This window comes from Periophthalmus magnuspinnatus, chromosome 1 (genome assembly GCF_009829125.3).
Source record: "Periophthalmus magnuspinnatus isolate fPerMag1 chromosome 1, fPerMag1.2.pri, whole genome shotgun sequence".
Classification (NCBI taxonomy): Eukaryota; Metazoa; Chordata; class Actinopteri; order Gobiiformes; family Gobiidae; genus Periophthalmus; species Periophthalmus magnuspinnatus.
The window spans coordinates 19695600-19723057 of NC_047126.1; the positions used below are offsets into that span (position 1 = coordinate 19695600).

Below are 27458 nucleotides of genomic sequence, written 5' to 3' on the forward strand. Positions count from 1 at the left end.
CCTTACTTTAGACATTGTTTAGCTGGAACCATGTCTTTCAAAGCTTCATTTTGTGTTAAAAATATATTACGGCATCATTAAATTAGGAGACCACTGCCACAGCTGGCTGTGTGTGGGAGAATGGTTTTCAAAGCTCCCACTGTGTTTGAACGCACATGAAAGCAGCACCATTTTCACTTTACTCATCTGTTATATTTATGATCCAAAAGGCTGCAGGTACGTTCCCACCTAGAGGCCTATGGTGGAGCAATGCAAATGTAAAAACTATAGTTATGGTAAGAATACAGTTATTGTGAGGTTAGAAAGCACAAAGTCATATTTCTGAGGTCTAACAATTGAACTGAATGAAGTTATTTTTCCCTCTATGTAAAGTAGGAGTGTTTTTTTTAGTTCTTGGTAAATAATAGTTTTCAGAGTAACTAGCCTTGCAAAATGTAGTTTTTTCATACTTAAAGCAAAATAATATAATAATGCAAAATTAACTTTTCAGAGATTTTCAAAATTAACTTTTCAGAGATTTTAACCATGTTATACTTATTTACCCTCAGGATTTACTCACCCAAAGTTATATTTGGACTGATTTGTGCAATCTTTAATCACTTATTTTCAAGACATACTCCTGTTTTCAGAATCATCTACAAGTGTGATAAAATATAACTATATAACAGACACAAACACATTATGTCTTCTTTAAATACTGAAAAACCTATAGCTAATGAACAAATATCAAAACTCACTATTACATTTAACACATTTCCTGACAGTTATTTTTATTATATCATTACAAGATTGGTATTTAGTAAGATTTGCGATTGTGACCATTATATCTAATATTACCACGCAGTATAAACTTATTTTTTTCAAATTATTTCACCTACTTCCTTTCAAGGTTTAATAGTAACTGACTGACAAGCATTTTATGCCTAGATGCCCTTCCATCTGTTCTCATCATTGGCTTCCATGGAAATCTATACTTTATCTTATTCCACTTAATGTATTTGTAGTGTCACTGTGCAAAACACTTCAGGTTTCACATTTGCATGTACTGGTAAAAAAAATAATCAAATAACCTTATCTTTTAATTGTAATATTCGTGTTAATGTAATAGAATTTATGTTATGTAGACCTGATTTTGGTCATAAATGGACTGTACAGAGATATCAGTGCCCACAATATGATAGTTCTCGCCCACAACCCTGAATAATCCAGACATCAAAATATAGAAATGAAGAGATGTATCCAGTCTCTTTTGTGCCCCTCTCTTTGGGCTGAGACTCTACTCGTGGCACTCACTCGTAGAAGGTGGTCCAGCCGATTTGGATGCTCTTGGTGGCCAGCAGCCCACTGTTGCCGTGGTAACTGAACAGCACCAGCTCCTGCCCCTGCGCCGTGAGAGACTTGAGCCCTCCATTTGTCCCAATGGTGAGCCAGATGACCTGTAACACAGAGAGAGAGGCAGAGCACCGGTGTCACGCCAAAATCTGTACCCCCGAAACAGTGGAACAATAGAGGAGTCAGCCTAAAGAGAGAGGGTTGAGGGTTCAAACCTGGTTGTCGGGGGCAACCACACGCACGGGCATTCGGTTTGTGTCGCGCCGTATTCGGAGGGTGTTCCCGCTGCTGTCTGTCACGGCTGTCACATCCTCCTCGTTACTGAAAAGAGACGATAATACGGGCAAATCAGCCATTTCAGTGATTCAACAGAAACTTTAAAACTGCTGTAAGACTTTCGCTCATGAGTCTGTGCTCGAAAGTCTTTTAAGGAACAGCATTGGAGTCTTATCTTTGAGCAGACCGCTCTGTGTTAGACCTATAAGCTGTCACTGTTTCTAACATTTTATATTGTTTTGTCTGTTTTGTATGAGATGTTTTGTCTGCGGGTTGTGTTGATGCCTCTTGACCCCTTGGGCTTGAGCTCCCTTGGAAAAGACATCTTCAAATCTCAAAGGGACTTTCTTGGTTAAATAAATAAAAATGACAAAGATCCTGAATGAGCCTCTGCATGCTAAGTAAAGAGCATGAGTAAAGAGCACGTAAAATAAAATGAACCTTGAATCTTGAAATCCCCAGTCCCCACAGCCCAAGTACCTGTAGCTGAAGTTGTACTTGTAGTCCCCAGTGACCAGTGACATGGTAAACTGATGTGTCCCATTCAGGTCAAACACATAGAGCTCCTGAGAGGCCGGAGACGCCACCTCGTAAGAACTGGGGCCAGACGCCAGTGAGCCTACAGCAGAGAGACGGGGGGTGGATGAGTAATTACATAAGTTATTTTTAAATAAAACAATGCAAAGTGACGTGTGAATTATGTTCATAAAATAAAACCAGATCTTCAGTATCCCCATGATACATAGTCGACCATTTAGTGAAACAATAAAATTATCCCAAAAGATGTGAGTGGGGTTTGTGCCAGCTACTTTTCTTGTCCGCTTACACAGCCTGAAAATCATTAATTATGTCATTGATATTATAATGAACAATACAAGACTATAGTGGTATGCAAAGTTTTTTTTATTTAATTTATTTAAGAAGATTCCATTTCTGAGCTGTACTGGGGGCTCTCACTGCCAGCTCAGTCCTTGTTAACTTGGCCTATGTCACCAGAGGTATAATACTCCCTACAATGTAAGCTAGACCAGACTGTACTAGACTCGAACGGACAACATTATCACATTGTCTTGAGGGTTCATGTCTCCGGGTGCTGGGTCACATACTGATGGTAAATAAACTTCTCCTGCTTTAGAACTGAGATACCTAGTATTTAAAACTACCATAAGTAGATCATCGTTTTACATTTTATTCATTGTAAATATTGGCTTATTAATACAAATGGGACCATTAAGTTTATGTTTATTTTTTAAACAATCATCGCTAAGTACAAGTGTGTGGGCGGAGAAAGCGAAAGGTGAAAACATGTTATAATCTCAGATCTCAGGAGAACTACTGTTGTTGAAATAAATATCCAAACTAAAAATCGCTATATGTTGAACCATTATTTATTGGGTATTGGGTACACAAAGCTGCCATATAAATCGCATGGTTTTAAGTCCTTTCAACTGACAAGAATTAAATTGAACAGTTGAATAATGGCTTCACTTTCTGAAGCTGAAAGAAGAAGATGATGTTGAACTTCGTGTTAGTTTTTGTTTCATGTGGATAGGCCCAGCAATTACAGAGATATCAGATATGAATCATGTCAACGAATCTACAATCTGACAGTTAAACAGCAGATTCCACCATGAATTCAATAGCTCTTCCACTGTCTTCCAGCTCAGTTTGAAACTACAGAGATCATAGAGTGTCGTGGTACCTGTGGGGGGCTGGTTGCGTCTGATGGCTCTGATCCGGATATTGCCCAGGTCTGCCACATAGAGTGTCCCGTCCGGAGACACCACCAGAGACGAAGGGCAGTTTAGCCTAGCATCTTTAGCATAGCCATCCCCGGTTTGATAGCAGTCGCAGTTAGCATCGTTCTGCACAAATAGTGTAGGGCCACGAGAGAAAAGAGTGAAACAGAATAACTTTACATCATTAATTCAAGTGAACTTTTAATAGTACAAGTGGGCACCAAACCTGACAAAAATTAATAGTTTGAATAGTTAAAAGTCCTCAAAATGGGATTCATAAAAGATAAAAGTCATGCAGCTGAAACCTACAAATATTTTATTTTCATTTTTAATTTAAACTTAGGCGTGCAGAAATGTAAGGAATTATTTAGAGTAAAAGGCGCACTATATAACTTTCCTGTTCTTGCTTTGCTGGAATATTTCATGGCATTTATTAAATTAGAAGTGAGATTGCCTCTACATAGATTTGCCCTGTAACGTGGTTTGTTGGCATGGCGTCTCCATGGATACAAGTAGGTGGCAGACTCACCTCTAGAATATAATAATACATTTAAAAAATAATATATAAAAAGTACATTAGCATTGGACAAGTATTATGGGGAGACAGTTGCTCATTTGGCAAAGACACGTGTCCATAAAATAAAAAGTGGGTAGTTTGATGCCCAATACTGGCACTGCAGTTTGTTGTGTCCTTGGGCAAGACATGCACATAGATATTCTTGGTTTGCCCATATAGTATAAGACCAAAAGACAAAAAAACTGGGGAGAATAACGTTACATCAATAATTCAAGTTAACGTTTAATCGAGGACAAGTGGGCACCGGCTTGGACAGAAGGAGCAGAACCCCTCGTGAATGTAATGCTCTGATCCTGATGTATTATTAATAAATTGTCTGCACTGGAGATAAAAGTGAAATTCATAGTGGCGTTTTATTGCCTTATGTGCGCTTCTAATCTCAGCCAATTCACTGCGCGCACTTCATCCCTCATTGATATGGACAAGACAGTTTTGTGGTTGAGTCATTTTAGATCAGCGATTCTCGTTCTGATCCATTTTCTATGATCCGGCTTTCAACAGAATCAAAGTTGTTTCGCCAGCTACAGAAGTCATACAGGAATTTTGACACAGTAGGTCAAAAAAAAAAAAGAAAAGAAGAATCAAATCAAACAAGATAATGGAACATGAAAGAATGAGCTAATAGTATAGACATTCCCATTTCAATTACAACATGGTTAGCTGACATCAATTCTACAAAAGCAGAGCAAATACAAAACATATTATTAAAGGTGTCTCTGTGGAAATGTTATTAATTTGCCTAGAATGCTCCACAGCATGGCATTAAACAGATTTATCTCCATAGAGAAAAAGAGATTACACCACCAGGCCAAGTTAATGGTCAGATCTGTGGAGAAGTAAGCCGACTTACAGTAAAAACGCATATTTTCAAGGTATTTTTAAGCAATAAAATACTATATTGAATAGATAAAAGTTTAATAACATACTCAGGAGCATTTCAGGCAATGCAAAGACACAAGGACGTAGTGTATTCTCCCACCAGAAAAGTTACACTCTTACAAAAGAAAAGAATATGTCGATGTGCACCATACCTTGCAGTCACATTCAGAAAGTGCTCCAGCGAGATGCGTAATTTCTCCATCTGTTGACACCTGAAACAAAGAAAAATGAAATATTGTTAAAAATACATAAAGAAAACGTACTCAGAAAACAGATTGCATTTTAAATCTGTAGGAGTAGTTTCCAGAACATTTCAAGCAAATATTTATTTTACATCGACATCAAGAGTACAACATTGAATATACTGTAAGATTTGGTGATTGCATTGCTGCTCTACTCGCTTATAAAATGTACCTTTGACAGTGTTTTTCATTAAAATGTTGTCTGTAGTGCAAATTTCGGGCTTTGTGCCAGTAAAAATCTTTTGCAGCCAATGGGTAATTATCATCTCCGTTGGTCTATTAGTCTGAAAAGGATCATTCCGATAATATGCACATGCATCGTTGGGGATTCACTCAGCCGATGGAGAAAACTGGGATTAAAGCCAGCCATATCTCAACAAGACACAATCATACTCTGAGTTTTGTGTAGTTACATTTAAAGTGAGTGAACCATTTGAAGGGCAGATGGCGCACATTGGCAGTCGGGTATCGAAAAAAAAAAAAGTTCTGCATAGATCATATCCCTGGTTAGAGTTAGACATCTGAAATTTAAAAGTTCCTAGTTCAAGAGCTTAGACATGCAAATCAAAGTTTAGTCCCCAAGTAGTCCTGTTTTTCAGCTGTTCTTTATCAATTTTGTTTATTTTATTGGGTACAGTAAAGTAAAAATTGGCACTAGACAGGTCATATAGGGAGACAGTGACAGTTGGATACCTGCTGTGGTCAAGGCACTTCAACAATCTTCCTATCTAACCACATAACCAACATCTAACCTGCCTTGTATGTTGTAAAAGCAGTTCTCTGGGTCAAAATGATACTACGGTGTGCTATCTGCATCCAATTATAAAGCGTTTTATTGTACGATAACCAGGAACCAGTGCAGTTGCCATGCTAGTTGTTTTTAGCATTACTGTCTCTGTTTCTGTAAAATTTGTGAAAAGCATCTATAAACTCATCATGTTGAATAATTAGGATAATAGGAAGGCATTAGGAAATAAAACAAAACAAAACTTTGGACCACTGCAACCCCTAGTTCTGTTTTTCAGATTTTTAGGACAGTAAAAATCAGATTCAGCGTGGCAGGCTTTAGCTTTCGTTAGACCTGGTTTAGATCTGGTGCATCATATTTTCTTAGGCGGTACTTGTTGTGTATATTTTCCTTTCCTCCCCTGTCTGACCTGTCTGATGCGGTGTATTTTCTTCTCATCCGTCTCTGCGATGTAAAGCACTCCGCTGTACGACAGAGCGATGGCTGTGGCCCCCTCCAACATCGTCTGCACCGCCCTCTTCCCCAAAGTGTACTCGATCCCTGGCACCTGGCAGTGCATGGGACGCCCTGCCACGATCCGCACCTGACAGACAAAGAAAAGGAAAAAGGAATATCAGGAAAAGTATTTAACATATTCTATTGAATAATGAATATAAAATAAATAAATAGGAAAAGGAGAAATAAAATAGGGCTGAGTTTTTATTGAATGTCACTAAGACATGCATTTAGTATATTGATCTTACATATAGTACTTTTGATTTTAAAATATTTAAACTATTTTATCTGAAGTTTCAATAAACCTCAAATTATTTATTTATCATTTTATGTAAAGGTTTGTGTCAATTGGACTGAAAACATGCTTGCCTATAAATGTTGGAAATAAATGTTTTGAGTCAAAGTCAGAGAGTTAGAGTCAAAATATACTGTATTTCTGCAAATCAAATAATCTTAACATGATAACTACATCTCTGTCATGTCAGTGCCATATGAACCATTTCACACTCCGGGATGGTTCATATGGCACTGAGGACTTCAGGGACCGGCCTCCTGCTTGTGCCCAGAGTCAGGACTAAACATGGAGAATCAGTGTTTCAGTTTTCTGCAGCTAAAACCTGGAACAATCTTCCTGACGATGTGAGACAAGCCTCTACTTTGACAATGTTTAAATCCAGGCTCAAAATGGTTCTGTTTAGCTGCATATGATGAGGGTTTTATTCTGCACTCTTCTCTCTTAATGTTAATTTTATGATTTGTGATTATCTATGTTTTGATTTGTTTGTATTGTGATTTTAATATCTTTTTTATTCTGTAAAGCACATTGACCTACATTGTTCTATACAAATAAACTTGCTTTGTCTTGCCATAACTATTCCAAATGATATAAATGAGCTTTCCATATCTTTAGAGCATTAAAAACATCTAAATCTGGATAAACATTAATGTGGTACCTGTCTGTTTTCAGTAATCTGCAGCACGACGTTGTTGTCCAGGACATAGATGGAGTTGTCCATGGGGTTGATGGCCAGGTCTGTGGGCCACTCCAAACGAACCTAGAAAAAAATAAAAATAAATAAAATGCAATAAACATATAGTTATAACATTACGAAAATGACGCAGTTTTCAGTTTATAGAAAGTGATGCCATACTCTCAGATGGGGGCAAGAGCAAGATTTCCCTAAAAAGGTAAATTCACAAATGCAGAACCTGATTATGAAGAAAATCTACATGGTTTTGTTGTCCCTCATTTGTATTACAAAGTGGCAAAACATGAAAATGCGGTTTAATCTTTGCAGACAAAGACTAAACTGCGATTGCACATGTATCTGCTTAAATACTTGCATAAACATCTACGTATCTATGTATAATCTGTGTGTAAAATATATTAGCCTGAGTGAAGCTGGGGACTGAGTGTGTGGGCAGCTCGTAAACGTTTCTTAGCCACAGGAGAGGTCATATGAGTCAAACTGAGCTAACCTAAGTGAGGAAGGCTCCCGCATCCATGAGGTCTATCTACAGACAGGGGGCACTGTGGTCAGTCTGTCCTCTAGGCTCCAAGGACCAAACAGCGACCTCTCCAGCCCCCCTGCCCTGAGTCAAGTACTGCTAGCACATGAAAGCTAACCAATGCTAGTGCTTATAGGTGGTTCTTTGTGCTCTTTGGCAGATCGCCGGACAATAAAGTAAAAGAGTGCAGATTTCACACAGAGCTATTTCGGTCCACTCTTTTGTCTGGGCAATGCTGGAGGAAAAGTTTCAAAAGTGCAAAAAGGGCGTAAGCTACTTTCCAGACTTGCAGCGGTCTGGTTGCTGCTAAAATATCATAATATAGCTCACCAATCAATACATTGCATGAAGTTGACTTATATAGACTATGTTTGTTTTATCAGAATGCAAATCCTATAGCAGTAGAATAGAAATGTTCAGGGGCTTGGACAATATCACCTCATAGTTTGGCTGCTCTAATGGAAAAAACAGGATGGTTAGTCACTTGGCAGGTTTAACTCTGAACTCTGAATATTGATTATGAATAGTATTTAACTTTTATCGTTTGGGATGTCCTCTATCATCCAGCGGAGGGATTGTTCTGGGACATTTTGGCAAATTTATGCATTAGTTCTAATGAAAAATAAATAGAAAAATAAAACAGTAACAAATAATCTTTTAAATGAGCCCATGATTTGCATAAGTTAGTCCCATGGGGTCTTTTGCTCTAAACCATCCGACAATGTAGTGGTTTCCAAATAGTGGTATGGGTAGCTCCGGATGAAGAATGACGCATGCAAAGAGGAATTGTACATATTATTATTGTTGTAGTTGTTGTTGTTATTATTATTATTAATAGTAGTAGTGGTAGTAGTAGTAGTAGTAGTAGCAGTGTAATGACGACAACAAGATGAAATGTTGGTTAATTCTAATGTTTATAAGTTGGCGTCATTTCTATGTAAAGCCTGGAAGAAGCGGCAGATGAGTTTGTTTAAACGAGTCTATTGTTTTTTGTGACACACGTCTGGACTATTATATTTTGTTAATAGTCTCTTATAAGCCTATTAAAGGCTCGCCATTCTTTGTACGCAAGACACAATAATAAAATCAAATCAATCAATCAAAAGTAGTATCATCATCATTATTATTACTATTTAATGTATGTAGGGTCCACAGACATTTTCTTCAAATATGTCTGTGGTATAGGTAAGGCGTAAGGCGTAAGAGACTTATAGGTGACCACTGCTCTAAATCGTAATTTATTCTGAGCTGAATCCATTCAAAATTCTGTAGATTTTGAGGACCTGAGTCAGGAGTACCAAGCTGAAGGAACAGCTAATGGTCCCATGCTTTAGGCTGATATGGAAAACTGTATTACCCAGTGGAAAACTAGACAAACTCCAGACACATAAAAAAAAAATAAAAACAAAAACAAAAATCATACAGTGTTGTCGAGGAATTGAACCCCTAACCTTCTGGCTATGTGGTGTTCTACTACCTCTGTTTTATATCATATTATGTCGTCAGTGTTACCTGTCTGATGTGCATGCTGGTGTCACAGGTCAAAGGTCGTGCAGAGGTCAGGTCGTTGCTGCCCAAAACAGTCGAGATCATTCCATTTCTGTCGACTTTTCGGATCATCGTCCCATCCACAAAGTAAATGAGTCCATTCTTATCCACCGCAATCCCTGTGACGAGAGAAAGAACGCACATGTAAGAATACACCATGCAAAACAAAGTACTTAACAATCAATTATTTTATACAGCAGCAAGGCTTTATCGTCTGAGAATCAGGAATGTGATGTTAGTATGATGATGTTTGTTAGCGTTAATGTGAATGCAAAACTCTGCTCTGGCCTGTGAAAATAAGAATGCATTAAGAGAGGAACACGTTTGAAGACAGTAAAAATCAGGTACAGTGCCTTTAAATCAAACTACACTTTGGTATTTGAGTAGCATTTAGACATGCAGTTATTTTTTCCACAAACATGTGTTAATTGGCCACATGGAGGCTCTTTAGACACACTCGTGTACCATAGAATGTATAGGATGTGATAACAAAGATACGACAAAACCACTTTAAAACTGTTGCAGAAACACGGTGTTAATTGGATCGAAAATTAAAATAGTGACTTAACAGGAAGTGAGGAGTTGTGATCTTTACGTGTGGGAGAAGTCATTTTATTTTAGGGAGCAACTTAATTCACTTTCAATTAATTTTTTTTAATTGTGACAGAGTACAAATAATGGTCAATAGTAAATGTAAATGGTCACATTTTTCTATAGCGCTTTTCCACCTTCAAGGTGCTCAAAGCGCTTTACAACAAGGAACCCATTCACACACACATTCATACACCAGTGTACGCAGACACTGAGGGCGAGGTGGGTTAAGTGTCTTGCACAAGGACACAACGACAGCATTCATCTGTGTGAGCTAGAATCGCACCGCTCAACCTTCGGATCAGTGGACAAACACTCTACCAACTGAGCTACTGTCGCCCCAAAATAGTCATGGATGGGTGGCATAGGCCTGTGGGCTGAGCACTGGACAGAATTTTACACTTAACCATAAGGAGGGTTTGAATTGGGCCCGGAAGAGATCGCTAAATTACTGAAACATGGATGACATCTAACACCTCTTTAGGCATGTTTTTGATGAGGGAACAATGTTAAATATAACATGCACAATACAGACCTGAAATCATTGCCATTTAACAAAAACATCCAAACTCTGAACTCTGCTCTAAACCACTTGCTTTTACTGACAGAGGACTGGCTATAGACCTCTTCATTAAAAGGACCCAAGCTGATCACTGACAACTGGGAAAATTACGCAGCCCTAATAAAGACATTGGCAAAAATCATTATCATTATTGAACCGCAGAGTTGACAAACCTTTGGGTCCCAGGAGCTGAGCCTCTGTGGCCTTTCTACCGTCCCCACATCGAGCTTCATCAAAGGGAGGACACTGCTCTCCTGTCCCAGCCACCACCTCTCCATTGCCTGCAAATACATACAGTTAGGATATACTGTACATGCATCCAGTTTACAATAAACATGGTGACACTAAAATGTAACCAGGGAGACTGTGGTTCCAACATTGTAGCTATAATCTGGAATTTGTACATCTGTTAGTACAGACAACAGTACAGATGTAGATTAATGTGCATTGTCCCCGTTACTGTCAATTTTGGACTATAAGCTGCTACTTCTTTCTCACGCTTTGCACCCTGGGGCCTATACAATGGTGTGGCTAATTTAGATTATAGAGGGGGTACTCTCTAACAGCAGATGTAAAAGTGAGACAGATGTGGGGAAAGATTATGCACTGAAAAATACACTAGTTTTGATTTTAAACTGTCATTTTGTGCATCATGCACACACCCTCAGCATGGAAAACACACAAAGAAATGCAGATGATGCAGCTTTTAAGTTAAAGGAACTTGATCTGGCATCAAAGAAGAAAATAGAGCCACTGCACGTAAGTTTGGCATTAATGAATCAATGGTACTAAGTTGGAGGCAGCAGCGGGAAGAACTTGGTGTAAAAAGGTGACAAAAGAGGAAATAAAAGCAGATGGCCCCAGCACATATGTTCATCCTGTGTTGATGGCGTGTTGATGTCATACTGCCGATTTTCAGGCGCAGTTTGAAAAAAAGCGTGTCTTAAATTAAAACTCAAAAAACCTCCGTATACCGTCTTTCTGTGTAAAAATCTCATGTTACAACATGAAAACCTGCAGCTTATATTCAAGTGCAGCTTTTATATGTACAAAAAATATTTTCTTTTCAAATTTAGCTGGTGCGGCCTATATTCAGATGCACTCAATAGTCCAAAAATATAGTCTAAAATATAATAGTTATAGAATAGTTAATTAATTTTATTAATATTTTAAAAAAACAAAAAAACAAAAACATACATAAACATTATTTTCATTTTAATAAATGTTTCCCCATTTTAAATAGTGCAAATATAAAGTAATCTATATGAAGTTTAACCAAAAGTCTTACTGATGAGGTCCCGGGCGCCGCTGAGCATCTTGGGACGGTATATTCTTCTCGAGTTGGTGTCAGAAACGTAGAGCTGACCGGTGACTGGGTCCGTAGCCAGGTAGTAGCGATGGGCAGGGTTGTTACTATGGAAACAGAGGAAAAAGTAAATAATGTAATTTTATAAAAGTGTGTTTGGTGTTTTGACCATTGCACAGATTGGGTGCAACATATTGAAAGTGTGGGGTATGGGATGGATCAATGTAAAACTCATATAAAACATGAAAGGTGCAGATCAGTAGCCAAAGGGGCTAGGGGCAGACTGACACAGATGTGGCTGCCATTCTGCACCTACGGTCTTTTCAACTATAACACAAATGCAAGTATACAAACACATAACAAACAGGGATTAGATTAAAGGTCCTACAGTATATTACACCAGATTGACTCATGTGAGCTTTAAGCCTTATCAAAAAGATACCTGGAGTTGTGTTTTGTTTCATTCCCATGTTTGAGTAGTACTTTATTATTAGTCTGTCTACATCTCCAAAGCTCAAAATGCTCTGTTCCACCTCGTGATGTCATGTAGTGGTAGTTTTCCAGTTTAACAGTTCCTTTTGTCTTTAGTTCAGTAGAGATTGGCCATTCCAGGGCTGCAATCATCCAGATATTTCTAATGAAGGCGTATGAGTTTGAAACATGGAGAAGCACTTCCTGTATTACTACATGACATCACAAGGTGGAACATAGAGTTTTCTGTTTGAGAGAAAAACTCAGTCTAAATGTGCTAGATTTGTGTGTTAAACATGTGTGAATGAAACAAAACACAACTCCATGTCTGTTTGTGATGAGGAAACAACATTTTAACAAAGGTCAGAAAAAAAAAACATCGTAAAAAGTATCATATGTCCTCTTAAAGAAAGGAAGGATAGACATTATGGTTTATAACAAAAACACTCAATAGTTCCTTTGATAGCAGCGCTGAGAACCACTGAAGGTCTTTCTCATTCAAGTTTATGGCCCCAAAAGTGGTGTGAATTTGTAATAAAGTTATTGGCCTTAGCAGCTGTTTTGTTCACCACTGAAAACTTTAATCCATTATCCTTTTTGTCAACGAAAAATAGTTTCGAAATTTCACAATCCCCCAAGGACTCAGGATGCTTTCAGCGTTAATTTTTGTCCTTCACCACAAAATGGATCTTTTTTACCCAGACCCAAGTGAACAAGGTTTTTCAATGCACTAAAAATATTTGGAATCATTTAATCTCCCAGGATGGATGTAATGTATTTTGCAGTCTTCTAACATTGTGAAATAGAAATAACTGAACGCCAAAACTGTTGATTAGTGCAAACAGTGATATCGCAGAGGAACTTGAAATAGGTTTTTTCGCTCTTTGTTTTTGAAAATGTCTGCAGTAAAGAAAAACGCAGCTCACACAAACTTCTTAGATGGCAGTAGTTTGGTATATGTACTGTCCAGCTGACTGTTGCAACATCTTAAGAATCACTTCATGGTTTGATACTGCTCGACAAAATACGCTTAAGTGTCAAATTACGGCTGCAGTCACAAGTCTTGGCATTGCTAGCAGCTTAGTTCTAATTTAGTGCCAATTGCAACAATATCTACTGATGTTACTGCTATATTTGTCTATCAGTTACACTACCAGGCAAAACTTTGGACACACCCGCTCATGCAATGTTTTCTTTTTCTTTATGATTACTACTTTATGCATTTTACATACACGGAAGACATCAAGATATATATTGAATTATGTAGCAAAGCTTTGTCTACAGCGCTAAAACCCTTGGCCTTCTCTGAATGAGTTTCATGATGAAGTCTCCTGAAACTTCGCAACTGTGCTATTTCAGGGTCAACAAATACCAGAAGTGCAAAGCAGTGATCAAAGCAAAAGGTGGCCATTTTGAAAAATCAAGTAGTTTATTTTTTGTTTATTACATTTCACATATGTCCATTAATAGTTTGGATGTCTTCAGTAAGAATATACAGTGTAAAAAAATCTTAGAAATAAAGAAGAAACAAATAAAAAGTGTCCAAACTTTTGACTAGTACTGTAAAAAAAATAAAAAAATAAATACATTTTGATTTTGTAGGTGGGTAAACATAGCCTTGTGTGCAAGTCACCCAGGGTCCCGTCACAGAGGGGTGAAGCATCCTCAGTGGACTCTTAATATTTATATTTTATTTTATCATTTTAATGTCATATTATACTATAAACCAATATTGAATTTATCCTTTTGAGTTAATTGAAGCAAAAATTTTATTATGGCTTAAAAGTGGAGCAGGAGGGTATCCATGCCATGCCAATCCACTACAGCAATCATCATTTTTTCATTTGAATTGTTCATATGCAAAATAAAGCACAGCAAAAAAAAAAAAAGTAAAGTTTAGTAAAGTTTTTCTTGCCTGGTATAAACATGTTTGTGTCTGTAGTAAAGCTGAGCCAGTTAGGAAAAATAATTGCAATTTTTCCAACAAGTATTGCATTTGTGACTTATGTTTTAATAAAATAATCTGTTCAGCTCCCATTAAAACCCATCCAGCAGAAATGGCAAAAAGACAACGATAAATGGAGTGACAAACTAATACAAAAATCACATTCAGAACATGTCTGTACAGATCTAAACTACAGGGTTAGGAGTTTTTTAATGCAGAATAAGACAGGAGATTTTGTTGTTTGTGGGGGAAATTATGGTACTTGAAAAATGTGGCATCCATTCAAATTGCGATTTTGATTGCGATTAATCTTGCAGGTCTAAATCTCCAGTCACATTGTCAGATAAGCCTCTCTTTGCAGTTTTTGCTGTGAACCTTCAGTGTGCAGTCTGTGCCCTGTGCTTGGCTCTCATCACATTATCACAGCCTGATAATTAACACTGCTATAAATACATCCAGACATGTGTTTCTATTCTACTCCCAACACTGCAAAGAAGCCAACATCACTGGCATTTAAAGGTGCACTATGTCCCTTTACAGGAGGAGGGTTGGCTAGCAGCTTGTCTCCAAGGAGATGTTATTGCTTTGCCTGGAATATTACACAGTATGACATCAAACCTCTGCATTTCCATGAAGACAAGCAGGTGGTGCCAACAGACCAAGTTACAGGTCAGATCTGTGGAGAGAGCACCCCACTCACAGCAAGAATGCATTTTTCATTTTTTTTTTTAACAAATGCAAGATAGTTAAGTTTAAAGCCATACTCTGTGATATTCTAGGGAAAGCAAAAATATCTTCATGGTGGCCGGTCCCCATCAGAAAAGTTACACAGTGCACTTTTAACATGCATTTTTTTGTTTTTGTTTTAAATGGCATAATATATTTTTAACGTTATTAAAGCTACCATGTCTAAGTTTTTCCACCAGTAGATGGCAGATGTGAAACCAGTTCCCCTGTCCCCTCATCTGGCCTTTGTTCAGTCTGGGAGTAGCCAAAGCCATGGTGATGACATCATTACTTAACAGTCCCATTGTCAGTATTATATCCATGTTTCCGAATGAAGAAAAAATAGGACTGTTGCCAGAGCAATTTACAATCTAAATCATAATATTTTATCTTTTGAGTATATGTCCTCAAAATGTTCACAAGAAGCTAAAATGCATGGCTATATCGATGAACCACCCAGACAAGGAGAGAACATACAAACTGCACAGAAACAAAAATATTTTCATGGTAGCAGGCGCCATCAGAAAAGTTACAAAGTGCACTTTAAAGTTGACATAATATAGTCATAATGTTATTAAAGCTATCTGTAGATTTTTTCACCAGTAGATGCAGATGTGAAACCTGCTCTCTGTCCCCTCACCTGGTCTTTGTTCAGACTCACCTGTGCTCTCTGCTCTTCTGTCAGACCAAAGCTGTCACACTTTCAGACAGCAGTAACGTAGGTAGCATCTAGTGGTGTCATGTGAGAATACAGCAGGACTGGGTCGGCCAGTCTAAGTATAAATAGTAGCTTTTTTTTGGTGCATAAATAAAAAAGAGGTTTGTAATTAAATTTGATCAAGTATCATATTGCTTTTTTGCAGTGCATGTCCAGAGGGTCAGAGACTATAGAGCTTGCACTGGCTGCTATTTAAGTAAATTTTAAGCAACATTGTATCTATTTTTTAAACAGCTATAATGCGGCTCACCTTTTGTGGTCTCGCTGTTTGGCGGATTTGTTTTTGGTGCAATTTTACATGCTTTTTTTTTTTTTTTTTACAGTGTATGAATGTGCATTGTGTTCTGCGTCCTGATTGGCTGAGGGACTGTAGACCATTGTCCATCAATCTCCTCTGTACAGTACAGAATGTGTTCAGACAAATTTACATAAATGTTTGATCGCAGTGTGACTCTGAAGTGCTGTGTGTTTGCAAGTTTTCTCCCCGACAAAACCCACAATGTCGATGAAACGTTCTGCACTGACAAAGGCGCCTACGAAGGTTTGAACTTTGAGAGAGTTTAAACAAGAGAGAAATGTGAAAAAAATGTTAATGTCTGTGTGAGAAAAGTGTATAAAGTGTGTGGTGAGGAGTTTTACAGCCTAAAAACATATATAATAATTGTAAAAAAGCTGAGTACTTTGCGGATTCTGCCTATTGCGGGGTTTTTAAGAACGTAACCCCCGCGATAAACGAGGGACCACTGTATACCTCATAGACACTACACATGTTATTTACAGCTTTATTTGACCTGGCATGTGTGAATACAGTGTGAAGCTACCCCCCTCCTCACTTTTACACATTTAATTGGACTGCATTTTGTACAGGAACAAGTACCACAAAAACAACCTATTTTTCTCATTTTTCTCATTTCTCAGTTTGAATTTATTTAAAACAATAAATTGGGTACGTGCGATTGTGTGGATTTCAAATTAGCACAGATCTCGCCGAAGTATTGGACATGCAAACAGCACTTGATCATCTGGATATGTCAGAATGCATTATGGGAGAAGTGGCGGATACAGAGGGAAGGAGAGAGAGACAAGGACAGCGGAAGGGAAGGCAAGAAGACATCAGAGGAAGAAGAGAGAAGAAAGGACAGAATGAGATTTGTGAATGTAGACTGGCAAGGGGGGAAACTAAATAATCTAAAATCACATTGGATTGTATTAAATTAAACATAAAGATGTGGTGAAATATATTTGTGGAGTGTATGTGTGGGATGTAGATGCATATTTTTCATGGACGCCGTGTTTTAATCATTCAAAAGATAGAGTATTATGTTTTGAATTGTTAATTGCAATTTTTTCACTCTAAAACCCATGAATAGCAGAATGGTTATCACTTGATTATTGCCAATGACAAAATCAACAGCTAAATGATTTTTTTTTTTTTTTTTTTTTTTTTTTGCTGCAGTGACATTTTGTGTAATGTACCCTTTATGTATGAGGACATGATCATATTGCTTAGTCCACACACTACCAGTTTCCCTCTGTTTTAACATTTTTTATTTCAGATCCAGATTAAAGGAGCATTGTGCAAGTCACAGTGTTTCTGTACTAGTTTGCCACATGTGGCATTAAGTGCAACTGCAGTATTGTGCGTGTTCACTGTGTGCGGGCTTGTACAAGCACAAACAGCTCTCAAAGACGCATCTTTGGCCTTCCTCTCCAGAAACAACTTAATCAACTTTGATTCAATTTTGATAACATTATGCTGGTAAATTCATGAGAGCGAGAAGCTAAAACACATGACTATATCGATGAAGCAAAAGGCTGAAACCCACCCAGACATGGGGAGAACAGACAAACTCTGTGAAGAATGGCCCGGGTGACCGAGGATTTGAACCCAAAGCTTTCTTGCTGAAGTGTGATTGCTAGCCACCAGAATGGGAAATGTGGGCAGACTTTAAAAACACAGATGACCATCCTAAATATGCAGGGGAAACACGATTATAAAGACTAATGATCTTTAGTCACATTTATGGGAGTTTAGAAAAAAACTAATATTTAGAGCTTTAAATGAAGCCAAAAGGCACATAACCCTCTCCTGCTCTCAGTGTCCTTGCTCTCCTTGCTTGGGGAGGTGTTATAGTAATAGCTGAGTGTTGGGAGCTAACACTAGAAGAAAAGGTTTGATTCTGTGTGGACACTTGTCAGGATCAGGGCCAGAGGAGGCACAGGAAACAGAGAAGACAGATGTAGAGGGTGAGACAAAGTTCAACTTCTATTAAAGGACACATATTATGCAAAATGGACGCCGCAGAGAATAAGAAGTCTATGATTGTGATGGAGTGCAGCGCACAGGGAGGGTTAGTCACACTTACCTATGTCTGAAATCCTTGTTTCTTTAGAAAGCCAAGAGGAAAAGAGCAGAGCAGAGGAGTTAGGCAGGAAAGAACATGCAGAGACAGACATGGTCAAAGAAGATATCCAGAACAACGATTTACAAACTACTTTTAGAGAGGAGTGTACAAGTGTAAGATTTAATATGCAGTTGTTTCAGAGGAAGAATAATATAATGCAAAACACGTTTGCATTACAGGAAGTACAGGTTTACTTACTGCAGGCAGTGTAAGAATTTTACCAAATTTGAAACTTTTTCTATTAATATTTAATAAACATTCAGATGTTCACAAGATGTTAAAGTTGTCTAAAACTTTTGTTTTCACTTGTTTTAATGCTGAAAATATAATTGAAAAAGCTGAATAAGCATCCTCTGGGTTGCTAGATTCTACAGCCCAAACCTCTGTGGCCACAAAAAAATCCATTACATCAGAGTTGGACATGAACATGTCCATCTGAAAACATGACAAAATACAACACAATAATAGGCCTATTGAGAATGTTGCAATATAGTGTCAATAGTGTTACATCTATAGTAAATGAACTAGAAACAGAGAGTTAGTAAAAGGTGGACCCACCACTAGCCCGTGGTCCAGAAGCCATTGAAGAGGAAAGTATTTTCAGATGTAGTTAGCTGTGCTGACTGTAGCATAGCGCCCACAAGCTAGTTTTAAAAAGAACAGTCTCTCCTCTCATCGCTGGACTTTTATGTCTTTAAACTTTTGCCTGAGAATAGGGCAGCTCAGATGTTTATAAGTGAAGTAGCACAGTGTGCAGTCTACTCGACTCTCTCTTCTCTCTCCTCAGTATTATGCATCTTTTCCTTATTTTCAAAAGTTATGTCTTGAACAACTGGACAACTGAGGCCAGAAAGCCGCATGCACCAATGGAAACGAAATACACAATAGTTATCATTATTTGTTATGAACTGGCTCAAAAAATGAGTGTTTATTTATGCTGACAGAACAGATGTCACACTCTGTGCCAGTTTTTGTTTCATATGGATCGGCTCAGGGACTGCAGATGGAAAGTAGCAGTGTCTAAATCTGGTACACATCATCTTTTCTTTTCTAAATGTAATTAATTTCTACACGGTCTCTGATAAATAAAGAATACACTAAATTAAACCCGCAAGTGGGGATAAAGGCCCTCGACACTGTGCGTATGCCCCACCTCTTAATCGTGACCGCCCATCAATCACAACCTCCCCAGAATCGTGACTGTTACTGGCTCAGGTCAATTGAGAACTTTGTGAACACGCCAAAATGTATTTTTCTCCTCTCCCATAGGGGTCCACTTCTAGACAGCACTGTTGAGTAAGTGGGAATCGGATATTTTTGTCAGATTGATCATCTTTATATCTTCATGTGAGACTTTTCATTGATGTTCAGGGGTAAAAAATGCAATAATTTTGTTAGAAATGCAAAACCCATACCCATCGCCAGATATATTTGTCTTTATGTATAGTTTAGATTATGTTTGTTTAATACAGCCTCTTATATGTAGTTCATTCCTACCTGAGCTCCATGACACTGGTGACGTTGCCTGAAGGAAAGATCCGTCTGATGTAGTTGAAGTCTCCCACGAACACGCTCCCATCAGCCCCACAGGCCAGAGCCAGAGGAGCCAGCAGCTTGTTTCCCTCAGCCTGGCCGTTACAGCTGGGACACGAGATACTACGCCTGCGACCGTTACCTAGACATGGAAAAGACTTTTATTTTAGATTTTACACCATGGCTGAAGAACATGTTTGAACTGTAGCTCCGCCCACTAAGTCGTTTACACCACTTTAATATTACATTATGACATCGGCCTGTCATGAAAATTATTATATCAACTTATTGTTCAGTGTATGTAAGCTGGAACAATATATTTTTGAGCTCAATGTGTACAGTTTATTTGCAAAAGTGGGGAGATTTTGTCATTTTTATGTAATAATACAAGATTTGAGCTGTAGACTGTTGAATAAATAACGTCTATGGCTAAATATTGGTTCATTCTGCTATTGATTTGTTACTTTGACATAGAAACAACGGTTTGAGATAGTCTACTTGTTTCGACACAGTTCCCATCACGGTTCCCTCTTAGTATTGTATTCAGACTCTTGAAAATGCACCATGACAGAGTATCAAATGTCTAGCATAGTTGTTTCCCATGATTCTTAGGGAGCAATGTTCCTGATGGAATGAAAGAGAACGACCCTCTCAGCTTTTCTTTTAGTTATTACTCAACAACATGCAGACGATATGTCTTTCAGTTTATTTTTTCTCAGTTAGTTGCATTTACAACACACTGCATAATATAAAGTGTGAAAAATGTATGTTGTTTACAATTGAGTGGTTTAAAGAGCCACTTTGTCCCTTAGAATTATAATGTTCTTTCTGCATTCTGCATCGTTTTATATTCATGTTTAAAGTTTTGACTCATCGAGCACAATAAAATCCATAAATGTTTTTTTTGTGCATATAAATATATAAATGCGCCAAATCCTACAAACTGTTGATACAAGTATACAGAAGGTATTCAGGAATTCAGGAAATATACATACATTTCCAACAAAAAATGTTAGACAGAACCTTATAATTCTAGTAGAATGATATAGTTTTTTGAGACCCTATGAAACATGTTTATTGCTCTTAGTTTGCCAAAAGTGAGCGATTTCTAATTCCTTAAATTCATGATTAACATTCATGATTAAAAGGTACGCCATGGTGCTGGTACGCCACCTACTTGTCTCCATGACTATTTGCAGAGGGGACTCTTCTCACAGTAAGACTGCATGTGTACTGAGGTATTTTTAACCTGTGTAACCTGTGTAATACAATAAAAATTATATAGCGAAGTTTAAGGAATTACTGTGAAACATTCCAGGAAAAGCAATAACATCTCCATGGAGACAACCAAAATAAACTGAGGTACTCGTGTGTGAATAATCCAAAACATACCACTGCTTATGTATTTCACATTTTAACGTGTGTACGCATAAAAAAATATATAGATTATGAAACTTTATAATGTGTACTGCCTGTGTTGTTGTAGTTGTAAAAATTGTTGCAAACTCAAAACTTCTCTGTCCTCCTCTGACTGTCTGCACTAAAACTTAAGATAAATCTAGACTATTTTGGAAGTGGGAACCTCCATAAGTGATTTTAAAGGACAAGTTAACAGCAGAGAGGCAGTGTGGCAGGAGTAGCACAGATGCACATTAAGTTGCCAGCGCTGTTACTCAAAAGTCCCATTCATATAATTATTAAGTACGCAAGAATTCACTGATTTGAGTTAAATACAGGGTACTGCCCTCCACAGCTCCTAATATGAACCTGTCTGATCCTCTACAAGCAAAGTTTAAAACGGTATTTTCGGCAATATTTGATGCAAAGCGGGGTCACCTTTCCACACATGTGACCTGTAAGTTGGCCGTGATGCGTCACCTGCTCGTCTCCACTGACAAGTTAAACGCTATATTTCAAACATTCCAGGCATCTTCATGGAAACAAGCAGTTGATTGAGGTCACACTACTGCCTGTCATCACTTTACCTGGGTTAGGATTGGCAGGAATGTTCCACAGTATGGCATTACAAATATTTATTAAATTACAAGTGTTTTATTGCTCAAAAATACATTGAAAAACATCTTACTTGAGGATGGGCTTGCCTATACACAAACCTGGCCCATAACTTGACCTAGTGGCATTGTCTGCTTGTCTCCATGGAGATAGAAAAGTATAATGCCAGACTGTGGAACATTCATGGAGACAAGCAGGTCGTGCCTTTTTATTGATTTAGTTATGACTGCGTGGTTTCAAGATCATACTTCAAATTTTCAGTATAATGAACAACATACTGAAACAAATCTAATTAATTTGTCTAAAACAAAACACTAACATAATAATAAAGTATAGTATCTTTAATAGAGTACAGTGGACTTACCCATGATGCTGCTGATGACAGGTGGCTGCTGGGACACAAACACGTTCTCCCCATTGCCCTTGTACAAGATTCCTGTGACAAAAAGGGAATAACAATCAGGAACTGGACCAACTATAACAATGGAACACATATATAGTCACAAAAGAATAACATTCATGCCCCGATTGCCCGGGTATTTTGAAAGTGAAGGGCAGAATATTGTAATATACTTTGATTTTTATGTACAGATTATGTTTATATAAAATGATTTAAATGTTTTTCTCTTGCAACACCAGGCTTTGTATAGGCACCAACTACATAAAACATTTTCTCTTGAAGCTACTGTATATTGCCTCTTTTTCCAACTCCCCCCAAAAAAGGCAAACTTGTTCCTCACTTTCACTAACCCTATAGGCACATCGAGTATTCACATTTATGAATACATTTCCTGACACGTGCACAGCTTTAGAATAGGTTTTTTTTTTTTTTCTGGGATAGATGTGAAGCAGGGTTGGACTGCCAATGATCAGCTCACAGAAACAGCTCTTTTCTGGGTATTCAATCAACAAAAGACTTGATAATTAATAATTAGATGTCGGCAACTTACAGATGTCTGATTTTGTGGCTTTTACAGTGTGCAACCATATAAAACACATGGAAAAGAACAAAGAAAAACACATGCCAGCCACACAACTGCAGGAAGTTGTGTTAAATCTTGCAAAACTTCAAACAGTATGTACAGAGGACACCGCACAACCTCCTCACAAACTCTATGACGTTTGGAGTTGTATCTATCCCTACGTAATCTGTAATCTGAGTGCGATGAACGCGCTTACACAAGTGTTTAACTGATTGTAAAGAGTCAAACCAGAGGAAAGACATGTCTGTTCTCATTCTTCAAAGTGAGACATCAAAGCACGCCCCCTGTGGTGAAGTGAATTATTAACACGCTGCTGCCATCTTGGAAAGCAGCGTCCAAGTATTTATCAATGCGTTTATCTCTGAACTAACTTTACATTTACATTTACTCAACACTTTCAAGATAAAAATGGGTCGGGAGTATCTGCATATCCTGAGAGTGAGAGTTATGCAATATAGGATTTAAATTGTGCAAGGCTAGTCTATGTGTAAGAGAAAGACAAGTTAAAACATTAGCTTAGATTGCAGTGAGTGAGGCTAAAAACAATAGGTTTTTTTTAAGGCTAAATAAAAAGGACACATTTTTCTACAGGAACAATAAATGCTGACCTTAACCTCACTCATTTGACGAAGTATTGATGCTGAAAAATGCAGAAATACAAAATCTGACCTTGAATACTTTTAGAATAGTATTGATTTATTCCAGAAGTATAAAGTCTACAATTAAAGGACCAATTTTGTCTTGAAAATTACATATTATCTTAAAAAAATACAATTAGTTTAGTATCTATAATTGGACTTTAAAACATAGAGGACCACAGGAAACAAAAGAAACATCAGCTGGTGGAGCATTTTGAGCACTTGGGATGAAGATATGCAGGCTTATATAAGTGAATGAAAAGTCCTGGTACATTTAGATAAGGAAAAAAAAAAAAAGTTTAGCAACATATGGCCCTGATCCTTTTGTTTCTGATAGAGTCGTGATCTCGTTGGCAGTTGACGGCGGGCAGCAGAAGATGGCCTGATATTGGAAGTCTAAACCAGAGGCACCTCGATACTATGCTAATGTATTCCCTGTGATCCAAAATGCCTCCCACTGAGTGATCAGAGAGCCGGGCTGCTGTTCCCACAATGCAACGGGCACAAGCCAAGTGGGTCATCACTAGGTTTTATACAGAACTGGTTATTACAGTGAGAGGATGGGGTTGGCCAGTATTGAGCGATAGTTATTCCTCTTTAATTGACTCAAAAATTGACTTGAAAAATGTTTGTGTCAAGCTTAAAGAACTTTTTTCTGGTATGAGGGTTTGCCACTTGCTTGTCTCCATGGAGATATTATTCCTTATTGCTAAAATTGTTCCACAGTCTGACGTCCCCTTTAAAGCTCCCATATTATGCCATTTTCTGATTTATGTTATAATGTTGTTTCCTCGTCACAAACACACCTGGAGTTGTGTTTTGTTTCATTCACGCTGCATATTTAGGCTGAGTTCTTCTCTCAAAACACTCAAACACTCTGCTCCACCTTGTGATGTCATACAGTGATACAGGAAGTGTTTCACTGCGTTTTTAAACTCCATACAGCTTCACTAGAATCACTGGGATAATTTCAGTCCTGGAATTGCCAATCTCTGTTGAATTAAAGGTTAAAGGAGCTGTTAACTTGAAAACTATCACTTCATGACATCACAAGGTGGAACAGAGCATTTTGAGCTTTGGAGATGTAGACTGACTAATAATAAAGGGTTACTCAAACATGTGTGAATGAAACAAAACACAACTCCAGGTATGTTTTTCATGAGATAGCAATGTTCAAACATGACAAAAAGCTCACAAGAGTCAATTTTGTGTCATACAGGATCTTTAAGCAAGCGTTTTAACGTAGAGAAGATGGTCGTTTTTGTTAGTTTTTTTTCTTCTGCAAAGATCAAATTCACAATCTTTTCTGTTTGTATTAGTCATGGATGTCACAGTTAAGGACACAGCCTGCTCCGAGCTCTGCCCTGGAGTTTGCAAAGACCCGCTCCGGTTTAATTCAAGACAACTGTCGGACATGCCATGTTTGTCATCCCCCTCTCTCCCCTCGGTGTGTATCTGCATATCTCTCATTTAAAACGCACCGCAACTTCTGCCGCGGAGATGCTCTGGTTAAGTCTTCTTTTATCGCAGCGTGAAATTTTGCTATTGGCTCCTGAAACACTGGTCTCCCTCCCTCTATCCGCCCCCCCGCTCTCCGTCTTTTTCTCCCCCCTTTTTTGCATCCCTCGCTTGCCCTTTCATCTCGGCTCCATTAGAAGGTGCTGATTGATCAACAGAGGCCAGACCAGCAGGGGGGGCCACATGCTGCGCGGACGGGGCTCAACGCAAACCCAATGACATGTATGTGGGCGAACGTGAGCGGAGTGGAGAAGAAGAGAGACGGAGGGTGCGGTGCGGAGAGAGAGACGCCGGTAGGGAAAAAAGGGAGCGGAGGAATGAGGCAGGGAAAGAGGTAGAAAGTTAGGTGAGGAAAGAGAGAGGGGGGATAATAAGAGAGGAAAAGGAGAAACGGCTGGAGGAGAGAGAGAAAGTAAGAGGAGGGTGGGGTGGTAAAGAGAGTAAGGGAGAGAAAGAAGCGGGGGAAAGAAAGAGAAAGTGAGAGGAAGACGGAGAGGAGAAAAAGGAAGATAAGAAAGATTGGGTGGCTGGAAGAAGAGAGACAGGGTATGAAAGACGAACAAGAAAGAGAAAGAAAGGTGGGGTGATGAAAGGGAAAGGAGGGAAGGGTGAGGTAAAGAGAGAGAGAGAAAGAGGTGAAAAAGGAGAGGAGTGAAAAAAAGAGACATTGGGTGACTAGAGGGAGAGAGCAAGGGCGTGGGAGAGAAACAAAGGAACAGAGAGAAGGAACAAGGTGGGATGATGAAAGAGAAAGAAAAGAAGGCTGAGGGAGAGAGAGGAGAAAAGCGGAGGAGATTGGGTGGGGCTAGAGGGAGAGAGAGGAAAAGACAGAAGGAGAGAAAGATATGGGAAACAGAAGTATGTGGGCGAGTGTGTGAGCGGAGTGGAGAAGAAGAGGGGAGGGGAGAGAAAGAGGGAGGGGAGTAGAGAGAGAAGGTGGTAGGAAAAAGGGGGAAAATTAGGTGGAGCTAGAGGGGGGGGAGAGAGAATGAGAGATATTGTAAAAGAGGAAAAGAATTCTAAAGGGAAAGATAGGAAACAGAGAAAAAACAAGATGGTAAAAAAGAAGGAGAACATTTTATTGATAGAGAGTGAGAGGCCCAAAAAAGAAAAGTTTGGCAAAAAAAACAGAGGAAAAGAGAAAAAGTAAAAGAAGATATAGTGGAAAAAATGCAAAAAGATGGAGGGGGAGAGAGGGGCATTGACCACACAAGAGAAAAGGATGACAAATAGAGATAGGTAGGAGAGAAAAGGGAGAGAGAGAGAGAGAAAGAAAGAAAGAAAGAAAGAAAGAAAGAAAAAGAGAGAGACGGGAGAGAGGATTGACAACAAGAGAGGATGAGAGGTGGAGCGGTAAAGAGATGGAGAGACAGGGAGCTATATAGAGGGAAAGGCAGAAGCGGTATAGAGAGAAAAAGTATAAAAGAAAGAGAAACAATGAGCACACGAGAGAGAGAGAGAAAGGAAACGAGAGCAGATAAAAGGGGAAAAGGAGAAGGATGGATGGGCAGATGGAAGAGAGTGACCACAAGGGACTATGACATGGGGGCTAAACAAATGCAGAGACAGAGGGATTAGAGACAGAGGGAAAGAAAGAAGGGAGAAAGGGAAAGATGGAGAGAGTAGTGCTTTTCGTGGGGTCGTACATGCTCCTGCTGTGTTGAAAGACGCCAATGATGTTGTGTATAAGTGCACAGTACAGCTCTGACACTGTTTGTATAAGTGTACGTGTGTGTGTATGTGTGTAGGGGTGTGTGTGTGTGTGTCTGTGTGTGTGTGTGTGTGTGGGGGGGGGGGGTCTGTGTGGCACCACTAAAAGTTTGTTTTAATAGGCAGATTAAAGGATGTGTGGCTCTGGGAGAGGACCAGATAAGAGTACAGCTCAGTTGATCTGTCCTAATGACTGCACAGAGATGTCCTTGGGAACACTAACACTGCTATATGAGCTTATTCTGACTGACAGAGAAACATTTCAGCTTCACAAAGGTCCAACGGGAGCTAGACAGTGAGGACATTGGTTATAAATAAATTCATAAAGAGAATCGTTATTGCTATTTGGACTATACCGACTTTAAAGCACATGCCAGAAAGACCTTTTTGTAATTGATATAGTGACATTGTTATATTAAAATGTAAAAAAAAAAACATTTAAAAGCATCCAGTTGCCAGATTTTAAACTCTTTTTTTTGGTTGATCATTTACTTTAAAATGAATGTAATTGTTTAACTAGTCAATGAATCAAAAAACATTAATCGCAACAGTTGCTCAGTTGGTAGAGCGTTTGTCCACTGATCCAAAGGTTACCGGTTCAAAACACTGGGTATGACTGTGTGAGTGAATGGGTGAGTGGTTCCTTGATGTAAAGCGCTTTGAGTGTCTTAAAGGTGGAAAAGTGCTATATAAAAATGTGACGATTTGAAATACTGACCATTAGTTGCAGCCGGAGTGCACAAACACATAAGGCAAAGGGGATCAAGTGTCTTGCCCAAGCATACAACATCAGTATACATCGCCAATAGCAGAAACTGAACCAGCAAACTATGGATAAATGAGCAATATATATATTTTCACCAACAGAGCAGCAGAACCTTGGTTTGACATCGCCTGACAATATGAATGCTCGTCTCTGATCATGTGTGGTTGCCAGAGATGTCATAGCATTTTTTCCCCTTGTTTGATCTGGGATTTTCAGGGGAGTTCTGAC

General features: G+C 38.6%; 1 protein-coding gene across 2 annotated transcripts in view; it reads right to left on the reverse strand.

The window, feature by feature from the left end:
- LOC117393469 (teneurin-3) overlaps positions 1-27458 on the reverse strand; it is a 516796-nt gene that overhangs the window by 37743 nt on the left and 451595 nt on the right. For both annotated transcript variants that reach the window (XM_055225737.1, XM_055225739.1), the window contains 12 exons: positions 21980-22051; positions 19567-19744; positions 11787-11911; positions 10672-10779; positions 9310-9464; positions 7242-7343; positions 6203-6376; positions 4956-5015; positions 3311-3473; positions 2089-2227; positions 1548-1653; positions 1294-1436 (listed from right to left, as the gene is read on the reverse strand). In XM_055225737.1, the coding sequence (XP_055081712.1) occupies positions 1294-1436; positions 1548-1653; positions 2089-2227; positions 3311-3473; positions 4956-5015; positions 6203-6376; positions 7242-7343; positions 9310-9464; positions 10672-10779; positions 11787-11911; positions 19567-19744; positions 21980-22051 (1525 nt within the window). The remainder of the gene's footprint in view (positions 1-1293; positions 1437-1547; positions 1654-2088; positions 2228-3310; positions 3474-4955; positions 5016-6202; positions 6377-7241; positions 7344-9309; positions 9465-10671; positions 10780-11786; positions 11912-19566; positions 19745-21979; positions 22052-27458) is intronic.